At 41.1% G+C, this 14,646-nt stretch overlaps 1 protein-coding gene across 3 annotated transcripts in view; it reads right to left on the bottom strand.

Moving 5' to 3' along the window:
• Window positions 1–10,409: 10,409 nt before the first annotated feature.
• The window catches only part of LOC132805854 (vitamin D3 receptor B-like), a 299,773-nt gene continuing 295,536 nt past the window's right edge, over window positions 10,410–14,646 (bottom strand). For 2 of the 3 annotated variants that reach the window (XM_060821168.1, XM_060821169.1), the window contains exon 10: window positions 10,410–10,519. In XM_060821168.1, the coding sequence (XP_060677151.1) occupies window positions 10,430–10,519 (90 nt within the window). In that variant the 3' untranslated portion in view covers window positions 10,410–10,429. The remainder of the gene's footprint in view (window positions 10,520–14,646) is intronic. The other variant, XM_060821171.1, reaches the window with a different exon arrangement.

Here is a 14,646-nt window from a genome sequence, read left to right as displayed (position 1 = left end):
AGATGCTGTTCCTCCAGTTTGCGTTGAGCTTTACTGGAACACTGCCATCAACATATTATCTGGCTGACACCAATTGTTAGTTAACCTGAGAATGTAACTTAAAAAAAAGGTTTTGTGATTTACACATGAAAGGAGTGAAACTAACATGGCCATTCCAACAGATGAAAGACTCAACAAACAATCAAGATTTTTTCAATGTATAATTTCAGTTACATCCCACTGTAAATTTTTGCTATAAATTCTGTGCCTTACAATTGTGTACTCGACAACCACCTGATGAAGGAGCGACACTCCGAAAGCTAGTGTGCTTCCAATTAAACCTGTTGGACTACAACCTGGTGTTGTGTGATTTTTAACTTTGTACACCCCAGTCCAACACCAGCATCTCCAAATCATGACTATTTGTGTGCAAGATAGGAAAACTTTTAAAATGATAATTAATATTTAATTGATCAATTGTTAATTTTTATTAACCAAAGATAGAAAGGAACATGGAGCAAAGGTGGTTAGGTTTCAGATCAACCATGATCTTACTGACTGGCTGAACAGGCTCAAGTGGGCTAGATAACCCACTCCTGTTCTACATATCCACAATTGAGGTGATTTAAAATATATATCCATGTCAGGATTTATTGCCCATCCCTAAGTACCCTTGAACTGTGTGTGTCTCAGCCATTTCAGAGCTGAAAATGTGTTGCTGGAAAAGCGCAGCAGGTCAGGCAGTATCCAAGGAGCAGGAGAATCGACGTTTCGGGCATGAGCCCTTCTGCAGTCCTCACTTTCTCCTCAGCCATTTCAGAAGACAGTTAAGAGTCAACCATATTGCTGTGGTTCAGACGAGGAAAAGATGGTTAGTTTCCTTCCCTAAAAGAAAGGGATAGAACATAGAACAGTACAGCTCAATACAGGCCCTTCGGCCCTTGATGTTGTGCCGATCTGTGGAACCAATCTGAAACCTATCTATCCTACACTATTCCATTCTCATCCATATGTTTATCCAATGACCATTTAAATGCCGTTAAAGTTGGATAGACGTTGGATAGGTTTTTACAGCTGTGATAATTGTCACGATCTGAGGATAACTCTCAATTCTAGATTTATGAACTGAATTTAAATTCCAATAGCTGCTGCGGTGAATTTGACCCCATGTCCTCAGTCACAGTATTTCTACGTGCCTCTATATTTCTAATCCAGTGACATTACCATTATACGACCATCTCTCCCTGAGTATGGATGTACTCAAGGGGAAACAGAACACATGGAGCATCTGGAATAAGGCGGGTGAACTTGCAGCATGTGTCGTACCTGGGAGTTCGATGTTGTGGCCATTTCAGAGACATGGATAGAGCAGGGACAGGAATGGTTTTTGCAGTTTTCGGGATTTAGGTGTTTTAGTAAGAACAAGGAAGGAGGAAAAGGGGGAGGTATGGCATTTTTAGTCAAGGACAGAAAGGACATTTGATGAGGACTCCTCTACCGAGGTAATATGGGCTGAGGTTAAAAACAGGAAAGGAGAGGTCACACTGTTGGGAGTTTTCTATTGGCTCCCAAAAAGTTCTAGAGATGTAGAGAAAAGGATAGCAAAGATGATCCTGGATCCTGGATAGGAATGACAGTAACAGGATAGTTGCTGCGGGGGACTTGAACTATAGCGTTTCCAGTCAATATTAGGGAAGTTAAAGTATCTTAGGTATTTTAGATGGGTCAGTTTTTGTCCAATGTGTGCAGGAGGGTTTCCTGATACAGTATGTAGATAGGCCGACAAGAGGTGAGGCCACATTAGATTTGGTACGGGGTAATGAACTCCGTAATGGAGGTAGGTGAGCACTTTGGTGATAGTGACCACAATTTGGTTAAGCTTACTTTAGCAATGGAAAGGGATAGGTCTTTACCGCAGGGCAAGAGTTATAGCTGGGGGAAAGGCAATTATGAAGCAATTAGGCAAGATTTAAGATGCATAGGATGGGTAAGGAAACTGCAGGGGATGGCACAATTGAAATGTGGAGCTTATTCAAGGAACAGCTACTGCGTTTCCTTGATAAGAATGTACCTGTCAGGCAGGGAGGAAGTGGTTGAGCAAGGGAACTGTGATTTACTAAAGAAGTCTCCTTCCTCTTGACAAGAGATTCACGTAGAGATGAGACATGAAGGCTCAGGTAGGGCTCTGAGAGTTACAAGTTAGCTGGGAAGGACCTAAAGAGAGAACTAAGGCGAGCCAGGAGGGGACATGAAGCCCCATTTGGAGTACTGTGCCCAGTCTTGGTCCCCACACCACAGGAAGGACATACTGGCACTGGAACGTGTCCAGCGGAGATTCACACAGATGATCCCTGGAATGGTTGGTCTAACATACAAGGAACGGCTGGGGATCCTGGGATTGTATTCATTGGAGTTTAGAAGATTAAAGGGAGACTTAATAGAGACGTACAAGATAATACATGGCTTGGAAAGGGTGGACGCTAGGAAATTGTTCCGTTAGGCGAGGAGACTAGGACCCATGGACACAGCCTTAAAATTAGACGGGGTCAATTCAGAACAGAAATGCGGAGACATTTCTTCAGCCAGAGATGGTGGGCCTGCACTCTCCACCGCAGAGTGCAGTGGAGGCCGGGACGCTAAATGTCTTCAAGGCAGAGATTGATAGATTCTTGATGTCTCGCGGAATTAAGGGCTATGGGGAGAATGCGGGTAAGTGGAGTTGAAATGCCCATCAACCATGATTGAATGGCGGCCTGGACTCGATGGGCCGAATGGCCTTACTTCCACTCCTATGTCTTATGGTCTTTGGCAGGAAGGATCAAGGAAAACCCTAAAGCTTTCTATAGATATGTCAAGAATAAAATAATGACTAGAATAAGATTAGCAGGTCAGGCAGCATCCAAGGAACAGGAAATTCGATAAGCCCTTCATCAGGAATGAGGAAAGTGTGTCCAGCAGGCTAAGATAAAAGGTAGGGATGAGGGACTTGGGGGAGGGGCGATGGAGATGTGATAGGTGGAAGGAGGTCAAGGTGAGGGTGATAGGCCGGAGTGGGGTGGGGGCGAGAGGTCAGGAAGAAGATTGCAGGTTAGGAGGGCGGTGCTGACTTCGAGGGAATCGACTGAGACAAAGTGGGGGGAGGGGAAATGAGGAAACTGGAGAACTCTGAGTTCATCCCTTGTGGTTGGAGGGTTCCCAGGCGGAAGATGAGACGCTCTTCCTCCAACCGTCGTGTTGTTATGTTCTGGCGATGGAGGAGTCCAAGGACCTGCGTGTTCTTGGTGGAGTTGGAGGGAGAGTTAAAGTGTTGAGCCACGGGGTGGTTGGGTTGGTTGGTCCGGGCGTCCCAGAGGTGTTCCCTGAAGCGTTCCGCAAGTAGGCGGCCCGTCTCCCCAATATAGAGGAGGCCACATCTGGTGCAGCGGATGCAATAGATGATGTGTGTGGAGGTGCAGGTGAATTTGTGGCGGAATTTCTCCAGTTTCCTCATTTCCCCTCCCCCCACCTTGTCTCCGTCGATTCCCTCGAAGTCAGCACCGCCCTCCTAACCTGCAATCTTCTTCCTGACCTCTCCGCCCCCACCCCACTCCGGCCTATCACCCTCACCTTGACCTCCTTCCACCTATCACATCTCCATCACTCCTCCCCCAAGTCCCTCTTCCCTACCTTTTATCTTAGCCTGCAGGACACACTTTCCTCATTCCTGAAGAAGGGCTTATGCCCGAAACGTCGAATTTCCTGTTCCTTGGATGCTGCCTGACCTGCTGCGCTTTAACCAGCAACACATTTTCATCTCCAGCATCTGCAGACCTCACTTTTTCCTAGAATAAGATTAGGGCCTGTCAAGAACAGTAATGGAAAATTGTACGTGGAGTCCGAAGAGATAGGAGAGGCACTAAATGAATATTTTTTATCAGTATTCACAAAGGAAAAAGGCAGTGTTGTTGAGGAGCATACTGAGATACAGGCTATTAAGACTAGATGGGATTGAGGTTCATAAGGAGGTGGTGTTAGCAATTCTGGAAGGTGTGAAAATAGATACGTCCCTGGGCCGGATGGGATTTATCCTAGGACACTCTGGGAAGCCAGGGAGGAGATTGCAGAGCCTTTGGTTTTGATCTTTATGTCGTCATTGTCAACTCAGCACCGCCCTCCTAACCTGCAATCCTCTTCCTGACCTCTCCGCCCCCACCCCACTCCGGCCTATCACCCTCACCTTGACCTCCTTCCACCTATCCCACCTCCATCGCCCCTCCCCCTAGTCCCTCCTCCCTACCTTTTATCTCAGCCGGCTTGGCTCTCTCTCTCTTATTCCTGATGAAGGGCTTATGCTCGAAACGTCGAATTCTCTATTCCTGAGATGCTGCCTAACCTGCTGTGCTTTGACCAGCAACACATTTGCAGCTGTGATCTCCAGCATCTGCAGACCTCATTTTTTACTCTACAGGAATAGTGCCAGAAGACTGGAGGATAGCAAATTTTGTCCCCTTGTTCAACAAGGGGAGTAGAGACAACCCTGGTAATTATAGACCAGTGAGTCTTACTTTGGTTATGAGTAAATTGTTGGAAATGATTATTAGACATAGGATTTATAATCATCTAGAAAGGAATAATTTGATTAAGGATAGTCAACACTGTTTAGTGAAGGGTAGATCATGCCTCATAAACCTTACTGAGTTCTTGAGAAGGTGACCAAACGATGAACGAGAGTAAAGCAGTTGACGTGGTGTACGTGGATTTCAGTAAAGTATCTGATAAGGTTCGCCACGGTAGGCTATTGAGGAAATTCAGAAGCATGGGATTAAGGGTGATTTAGCAGTTTGGATCAGAAATTGGCTAGCTGAAAGAAGACAGAGGATAGTGGTTGATGGGAAATGTTCATCCTGGAGTTCAATTACTAGTGATGTGCCGCAAGGATCTGTTTTGGGGCCACTGCTGTTTGCCATTTTTATAAATGATCTAGATGAGGGTGTAGAAGGATGGGTTAGTAAACTTGTGGATGACACTAAAGTCAGTGGAGTTGTGGACAGTAGCGAAGAATGTTGCAGGTAACAGAAGGACATAGATAAGCTGCAGAGCTGGGCTGAGAGGTGGCAAATGGAGATTGATGTGGAAAGGTGTGAGATGACTCAATTTGGAAGGAGCAACAGGAATGCAGAGTACTGGACTGATGGTAAGATCCTTGGTAGTGTAGATGAGCAGAGAGATCTCGGTGTCCATGTGCATAGATCCCTGAAAGTTGCCACCCAGGTTGATAGGGTTGTTAAGAAGGTGTACAGTGTGTTAGCGTTTATTGGTAGAGGGATTGAGTTTCAGAGCCCTGAGGTCATGTTGTAGCTGTACAAAACTCTGATGTGGCCACACTTGGAGTATTGCATACAGTTCTGGTCACAACATTATAGGAAGGATGTGGAAAGGATGCAGAGGAGATTTACCAGGATGTTGCCTGGAGTGGAGGGAAGGTCTTATGAGGAAAGGCTGAGGGACTTGAGGCTGTTTTCATTAGAAGGTTAAGCGGTGACTTAATAGAGACATATAAGATAATCAGAGGGTTAGATAGGGTGGACAGTGACAGCCTTTTTCTTCAGATGGTGATGGCTAGCACGAAGGGACAGAGCTTTAAATTGAGAGGTGATAGATATAGGACAGATGTCAGAGGTAGGTTTTTTTACTCTGAGTACTAAGGGCGTGGAACGCCCTGTCTGCAACAGTAGCAGACTCGCCAACTTTAAGGGTATTTAAATGATCATTGAATAAACATATGGATGAAAATGGAATAGTGTAGGTTAGATGGGCTTCAGATTGGTTTCACAGGTCGGTGCAACAGCGAGAGCTGCAGGACCTGGACTGCGCTGTAATGTTCTATGAGGGAGAAAGGAATAACAATGGGATTAGATGAAGACAGATGACAGAAGGCATGTTTACACTACAAGCATGAACAGTTGAACTGAATGGTCTGTTTGTTTGCTGTATATTCTACATAATAGTTTTAATGTGTTGCACACTTCCAGAACTTTCCATTTTTATTGTGTGTTGCAAAATGTTCACTCAAGTTTCCAGAAACAAAGTTCACCTTTGGTAATTGCCAGTGTTGGCCTGGTGATCTAGTACTCTACAACCACCTGATGAAAGAGCAGTGCTCTGAAAATTACTGCTTCCAAATAAACCTATTGGACTATAATCTGGTGTTGTGTGATTTTTCACTTTGTACACCTTTGGTAAAATGGGAGATGCATTTCATAGTTTTCCTCTAGGTGGTGCTATTCATGTTTTAGTAGGATTTTTACAGTCTTTGAAATGTTAGGAAATTACACCTGTGAAAATTAGCAGAGAACCATCCAAACTGGTACTTAATATCTAAGCGATCACTTCACACATGAAACATGGGCAAAACAGAGAGGAATACAGTCCTTTTCCAACCTGATCATGTTGATCATGATAGTCAAACATTGCTTGTTGTGAGTGGTAGCTCTGTAAATTTTTGCAACAGGACCTTTCTCACAGGAGAGTATTGGTGATAATGTCAAACAATAGCAGACATCTAACATGGCAAATGCATGGTACCATGGTCTTTGAAAACAAACTTGCTGGTGGTATTGTGTATTACTGAGCTCAAGTGTGATGGGAATCAGCTTAATTCATTCACAGAATGGGGGTGTCACTGGCTAGGCCAGCTTTCATTGCCCATCCTAATTGGCCACAGGGCAGTTAAGAGTCAACCACATTGCTGTGGGACATATAGACCAGACCAGGTAAAGATGGTAGTTTCCGTCCCTAAAGGACATTACTGAAACAGAGCAGTTTTTCCTGATAATTATCAATGGTTTCATGATCATCATTAGATTCAAATTCCACCATCTGCCATGGAGTATTCAAACCTAAATCCCCAGAACATTACCTGCATCTCTGGATTAACAGTCCACTGATAATACCACTAGGCCATCACCTCCCATGTGTGATTCCCCTTGTGGCAATTTGCTCATTTCAGCTATGTGGAGAGTAGTTAAGTGATCTGAAAGGATGAGCATTTAACCAGAGGGAGAGGGTGCATTAAGGATCACAGCCATACTTAAAAGTGAATGTTAGGGAAAAATGTACAATGTGGAGGTGCAGAGCATATAAAAGGAAGAAAACTAACTTGAAAAGATGGCCAACTAAGCATTTCATATATCTTTAATAGAATTTCAAATTACATTCTCTGTACAATAATTCTTTGTACAATAAAGTAGAATGAAAAAAGGAGGTATTACAAAGACGAGTCAATTACATCTGTCAACAAGAAATTAAAATGAACAAACCAATTTGAGTCAAATCAGAAAGCATAGCTTCAACACTTAATGACTCAAGCGTGAAACAAGCTGATCAAAATCTAAAACAAAAGCAAAATACTGTAGATTCAGGAACTCTGAAACAAACAGAAATCAGACTTTCTCCTGCATCTGCAGTATTTTGCTTTTGGCTGAACTAACAATAAAAAAAGTGGAATATTAAGACAAGAGGTTTTGAAAATCGCAAACATACATGATGCTTTTTGAATTGATGTTGCATTTACTACCATACCGATAGAGGTAAAGTTAGGAAGGAATCTACACATTATTCCTATATATTATACATTATGGAGTTTTAATAAAGTCTAGGGAGCGATATTTGAATCGCAGACAATCCAAAATTTGCATTTATAAATTGAATAGGTTAACAGTCAAACTCAGTCCTATTCAAAGGCAATGGTATCCTATAACTCACCAATTTTCAGTATAAAGAACATTCCGTAGAATAGTACTGCTAAATTAACCTGCTACCTCACCCTTCCTAAAAGTGCCAACATGTAATGGAGTATGACGCAAGTCTGCATTTACATCAGAATCATCACAGCTCGTCCCAAACTGACGGACTTGCATTCGATATATCCACACACATACACTTCCAGCAAGAACCAGGGGTCCAGATTTATTGCCCTCCCAAAGCCATGAAGCTGAGATTTATTGCAGTGTTTTTTCTATAATCCCTGATAAGATCAGCTATTTCAGCAAAGGCCCAGGATCACACCTGGTCCTTTTGGCTCAGTACTATATGTGGTACATTTGCCCACTAAACCTCAAAAGGATTTGCCTTTTTCTTAGAATACGCAATGTTTATGATATCGCTCATTCCCTCAAATAAATGATCATAAAGAGGGCAATATCAGTTCGGTGTCAAAATAACATTTAATTTCTGAGGTTAGAAATAACTGGATTCATGTTTAACTAGGGTTAACTTAAAATCAATATCCTGAGAATTTTCTTTGTAGGAAGGGACTATTCTGTGTAATACCCTACCTGTAAACTGCTTTGCAGTCCCTAACTGGAGGTTTAGGAAATTTACCATCATGTTGAAGTGACTAAGAACAAATAATGGATGGCATTCTTGGTAACAATGCAAAAGAAGTGGGGAATGCCAAAGATGGTTAGAAATTTGTTGGAAGTGAGGCTTTAACAGATTAACTTGGCTGATGGGAGAGAATACTCAAAAAAAACACCATACATTAGAAACGAAGGTTTAGGATAAGGACCAGCACTTAAACCTAAAAAAAGGTCATGGGGCATTTAAAGAAGCATATAACTTAATGCTTCCAAAACATTGAAAAATAGCTGATATGAATTCTGATTTGTAGTAATCTGTGCAATAACAACTGAATTCAGTAAGTTCTTTGTGTCAAGTATCAAACAGGAGATCCATGGATTCAACTGGCACAGTCAGACAGGTAGATTTCTAAAAGGTCATCAACAGGTGGCTGCTGTTTAAGGTGAAATTATTGAGTACTACTTTGATGGAACTCCATAGCTTCATTTAAAAATAAAATAATAGCTCAGAAGTTAATCTGCCTAACCCTAAGTAGCTGCAAAAGCAAGCCTGACTATGGCAGTTGAAGTGTCAGTATTGCTATCTCAAAAAATTACATTATCCTTTGTCTTAAGGCTTGTGGGTATACTAAAAAGGTTGATAATAGTCTGATGTATTTACAAGCAGTACACTTAAGGGCAGTGCTCACAAATGCAGATTTCTGATTCTTTCACATTATGCATGAGGTAGGTTATTGCTAAATTCTTGGTTTTGTTCCACCTATGGTATTTAACAGCCAGTTGTAATTGTTGCTCCATTCCTGGATGTGCTATCAGCTGCCAAGTCCTAAACTCTGGAATTCCCTCCTTAATCTCTCTGGCTTGTTTTTCTCCTTTAAGACATCCCTTAAAACCAATCTTTTTGACCACCTGTTTTAATATCTCCTGTTATGTGAAAGGGGACATTATCCATACAAGTTATTTTTGTTGTCAAATCTCATGATGGATAAAGCTGACTTTTCTCCACATAATGTGGAGATGCCAATGTTGGACTGGGTTGGACAAAGTCAAATATCACTGCCCTGTTCCCCAGTGACTTGAAAGGAATTCTGGGATTTGCATTTTAATTAATCAAAATCTGCATCTCTTTTCTAACTGATTAAAAATTTAACAGGAGGGAGTCAGCCATTTTAGGTTAGTTCAATACATTCGCATCAGTTGTATGACCCTTTGATCCTTTACATATAAATTCTGTGTCAGATGCCTCCTCTCTCATTACACTTGATGACTGAGCAACGTTCCAAAAACTCGAGTTTTCAAATAGACCTTTCTCCATATAGACTGTGGACATTACATAGAACTTCCTATTTTCAGTGGAACATTCAAACTTTGCAGAAAATGATCATATTACGTTTCCCTGATAATTAAATGTATCTGGTGGAGGCCTGTGTGATTTGAATATTACCAAGGGTTACATCACATCACAGTGTCTACTGACTATCGAAGAGCTTTTTTTTCCCAATGCAAAGGCCACAGAATTTGATAGGTTAAAAAGGTTAATAGAGAGAGGTTTTCAGTATTGGTCAGTCTTACAGATAACTAACCACTATTCTCACTCAACAGAAACCACATACAAAATAAGGTTTGCATAAAGTCTGTTGATATATTTAATTAACATACAAAGTCCTGGTAATAAGTGGAAAGTATTCTTGTTAGTTGCTACTTTATCCTGAAATTCTTTAGGAGGGTGACCTAGTTAGAAAAGAATTATTTCACACATCTCAATGTTGCTGGAAAATTGAACAACAGCATTGTGAAACATAGCCTGATCAGATCAAACAAACAAGCTGTGCTTTAACAAGGTATGATCACCAGACTCTCCAGAGCATCACTGTCAACCCTGGGTTTTAGTTGTTTTCCCCTCACATAGGAGGAAGGCTCTGATGAAAAATACTATGAAAAGACTGAAGTGCATGTCAGGCCAGGCAGGTACACTGCAGTGGCTGAACAATCCTATTCAATCTCATGAACCCCTGGGAAAAAAAAGAAGCCCTGAATTTTCAATTCACTTGAAAACCTATTCACATTTTTGTGAATATTCCAACAGTTTTTCATTCTGTTTGCATTTAGTACTAAAAATCTCCAGTACAGAAAATAATGAGAACATGATGTGGGAACATGCTGAGATCCAACTTGTGCATATTGACCTCGAGATTTTCATTCTAGGTATAGATAAAATGCAAGAAAACTTTAGGTATTTAGGAAAATGTTTCACATTAAGCAATGTCACAGGATGTTGCTGAATTTCAATGCACATTGCAACTAATTTCAGATTCCTTTCAGTGTTTAAGCATTTTTTTCTGATACCTGCTTCCTCTCCCCAAACTATTTTATCATGTTTGGTAAAACCTTGGAAACAGAATTCTAAGTGTTAATTTCTATTTTATGCAAATCCATCAAAATTACTCAAATGTTTTCCAGAATTTCCAAAATTTCCAAATAAGGAAATTACCTATCTCAAATTGTTAAAGCAATAATTTATCATTTTCATGGATATTAACAGATACATTAAGATATACTGGCATGTATAATGTCAATTATACTGCATCACCAAATATTAATCTCTATTTTTTTAAACAATCTAAAACCAGCTGGCTATTTCAAGTTTATGCAATAAACAAGTCTACACAAGGATGAGTGCACATTTACTGAGAACCAACCTTGCAATTTGAGGTGAGAATGCAAAAACATATACAAGGGAAGGAAATAACAGGCATTTATTTCACTTCTCCATCTTCACCTCAAATGCAGGCGAAAGTGTGTCCCTCAAATCATTTGCACTTGCTCTAAATGATAACATAAATGGTTTAAGCTAATCAATGGTTTTCCCTGATGAACGCGGTCGACTAAAATAACGTTTTTATCCCAGGCACAAGTTATCAGCACTTTTTGTTTACAAGAGAAGTATCATGCAAAGTGTCTCGAACTATCCAAAGCTAAAAAACATAATCCCCAAATTGAAAGTGACTTGAACAAGAAGCCTGTTTTAATGTTCTTTTTCTAGGATGGGAAAATTCCCATTCCATCTCCAGCTTGTCACAGGATTACACAAATATTTGGGGTTCTTCAGTTAATATTCAAAAGATATTTTAAAGGCAACAAGTTATAGGAGTAATAATATTCAGTGAAGACAGTACATTTAGATTCCAATTCCCTAGAAGTATACAAATTATATCTTACATAAGAATCCCCCCATCACCTCCCAATAACTCAAATAGTTGACAACAATGATGAGGACGCCCTCCTTGATGGCCATTTTGGCTGATGTAATTGAAATCCATCTCATTTAATGCTCCTCCTCATTGGTGGCTATTCAGGGGGGTGGGCCTGTAAATTCCAGCAGGCACTGTGCCCATCCACCGACCCCGCCCCATTTTACCAGGAGTAGTGTGGGGAAGGAAGATTGGGTGACCTACACATCAACGAGCCAATGAAGGTCCTTACTGTCAAATAATGCTCACTTCAGGGCCTCATGCCACTGTCGCTGGGATTTAACCAACAGCCCAAAAGGCACAGGCCAAGTGTTCAGCTTGGCAGCTTTCCCTGTATGGAGTGGTGGTAGGCTGGGATGGGGCACCTGGATCTATCAGAAGCTCTCCCACCTACAGGGTTTAACACCCTCCCCCACATCCCCTCCAATGGCATTTCTAATCCAGCTCCCCACTGTTCTTGGACAGGTCTTCCAGCTTGGTCTCAGCAAGGCCCCTGGACTTACCAGTGGAACTTGCCATAGGCCTTGCTTAAGCACCAGTAGTGGCCTACACTCCTAGTGGCCAGATCTCTGGCTGGCAACTCTCTGAGACAGAACTTTCACTTGCTGAGGGGCAGAACTACCACCTCAAGGTCAATTAATAGCCAACTGGCTGTTAAATGTCTGCAGGACAGTCACTGGGAGTGAGGGCAGTCTGTGAGATACAAGGCAGTTATCTGCCTGATGTGATATATATCTGAAATCAAAGAAATGCCTCAAATTGATGTGCAAGGGCCAAAGGAAATTCTGTGTTATTATCCTAACAATCAGCCTGTGGTCATTAAGACACAGATTGAAAATCATTAAATCAATCAAACATTATACTAATTACAATAGATTATTTACATTTTTATATAAAGTGCATTAACAAAACATCTCTTCAAGATAACACAATTGTATTTGCAGCAATTCTCTTAAATAATTTTATGTAGTTAATATCCATTATTTGTCTTAATTTTTTTTGAAAACTTCTTTCTAGTAACACACAGAGCAGAATTTAACACCCTCCCTTGAGGCAGGTTTGGGGGTGGAGAGTCATTTAATCAATTCATGGCTGCTAAAGGCCCACATTCTGCCGCTACTGGGATTCACCCAACAGGAGGCAGGATGATTGTCATGCAGCATGCTCAAATCTCAAACCTTGTAGGCTTTGTTTGTGGGCCTCCAGGAGGAGCCCATCGTTCAAAGGCCCAGTTGAGAGATGCAGCGCTGGGAAAATGTCCTGCCGACAGTCACCCTGACTCTTGCTGTCAAAATCCCCTGCTTCATAACCCCCATCCTGTTGCCACAGATCTGTGGCCTAAGTCCCTCACTGATTGTGGGCCATGGTTGTTGGCATTACCTGGAGCAGCCACCGCTCCTGCTGACCAGTTCCTAACTGCTAGCCTCTGACTGATATTTAAGTTGGCAGGCCATACCTGTCACCTCCATTCAATACCAGTGCCAGTAACAATTGTTTTATCTGCAGCACTGAGGCATTCATAAGGCAAGTTCTGTTTCCACAAACGTGACATAATGACAAAGTTGTAATATTTGATGATTTAGTTTCAAGTATGCCAACTCACTCACATGCTCCAACGTGGGCACTGTTCCCAGTAAATTACATATAAGTTTCAACATGGAGAGTCAAATACTTATTTTGGGGGATGGAGGAGGTAGTGGTCAGATTGTGGAGTTAATGGGAGGTAGGTGATCTTCTCCCAGAGACACTCTGGACTTTCACTGACTCTACTCAATGTAGAGATCTGAACAGCTGCAGGGAAAACTTTTAGCAGTGGGAGTTATTAATCCAATATTAATCAAACATTACAACAGACAGTTCTCAAAGTAGCATCCTTTTTCAAAATCACATTCCAGCTACCCCTCATTCCAACAGTGATATGCTTTTTTTTGGAAAAGAATCATCCACATGGTTTAACCATACATGCACTGGTATTAAGAATGACTGAAGAGTTGGTGATACCACAAACCCTCTGTAAGTCTAAACCAGATTGGCTACACTTTGCACTTTAAGCATTTGGCTGAATCTTCACTCTCCAATGTTTTTGGAGCTGGAAGGTCTACCTGAGTATTGTGCAAATCTGGAGCCTCAAAGTTCCTATAAGGATTACTCCATTAACATGTAAAGCTATTCTTGGAATATCATTTCTTAAAGGATTTGTTTAGAAAAAGTCAAATTGACATGTGGGATTCCCAATTAATAATAAAAATCCAGTCATTAAGCTGTACATCCTGTGGTAATATCAGTGAATTTTGTGGGACGAGGTCTCCTGTGCTTTCAAGCTGCATCAACTACAGATTCCTCTAAATACATAGGGAAGCAAGTACAGTCAAGTGCAAATAAACCTGAGGCAGATAAAAACCTCCTTTTGTGCCACTTTAATTAGTGTTATGAATAGATACTAGTGTTCATAAGTAAATAAGTCACTCAGTTATAGTAGCATATTACCTACTGTCAACCTTTGAACAGCAATAGTCTAAATCCTTAGAAGTTAATTGAATGATATGTTCTGAAAAATGCTTTACCAGCTAAAATTGCTGTCAGTTTATGAGCTTTTATAACATATTATCTTTAACTCATATTTTAAGATGTTTATTGGAAGCGTAAAACTTTCAAAGGACATGTTCAAGTACCTTGCTGAAGCTACAAGGATTTTGACCAAAACTTGACCAAGTTTGTCTTGCATCAGGTGTCAAAAGATTTGTAATTTTTTTGTAAGAATAAGTACGTTCCTGCTTTTATTGTTAAGGAATGATACACTTTGGAGTGACCAATCAATATTATTCAAGAGTCCTATTTTCAAATTTTTCATTCCATTTCAAAGAAAATGATAAACCTCCAAACCAGTTTTGAGACAAGGGGCTAGATTTTAATTTGGTTTCAAGCATGTTGACTCATATGCTCATAGGAAGTTAGCTCAAGTAGAACAGAATCCATACAGTGTGGAAAGAGGCTGTTCAGCCCATTGAGTCTGCACTACACCTCCAAAGTGCATCTCATCCAAACTCTATCCCCATAACACTGCATTTAGCATGGCA

The sequence above is a fragment of the Hemiscyllium ocellatum genome, chromosome X (genome assembly GCF_020745735.1).
Source record: "Hemiscyllium ocellatum isolate sHemOce1 chromosome X, sHemOce1.pat.X.cur, whole genome shotgun sequence".
Classification (NCBI taxonomy): domain Eukaryota; kingdom Metazoa; phylum Chordata; class Chondrichthyes; order Orectolobiformes; family Hemiscylliidae; genus Hemiscyllium; species Hemiscyllium ocellatum.
This window is presented reverse-complemented; position numbering and strand designations above follow the sequence as displayed.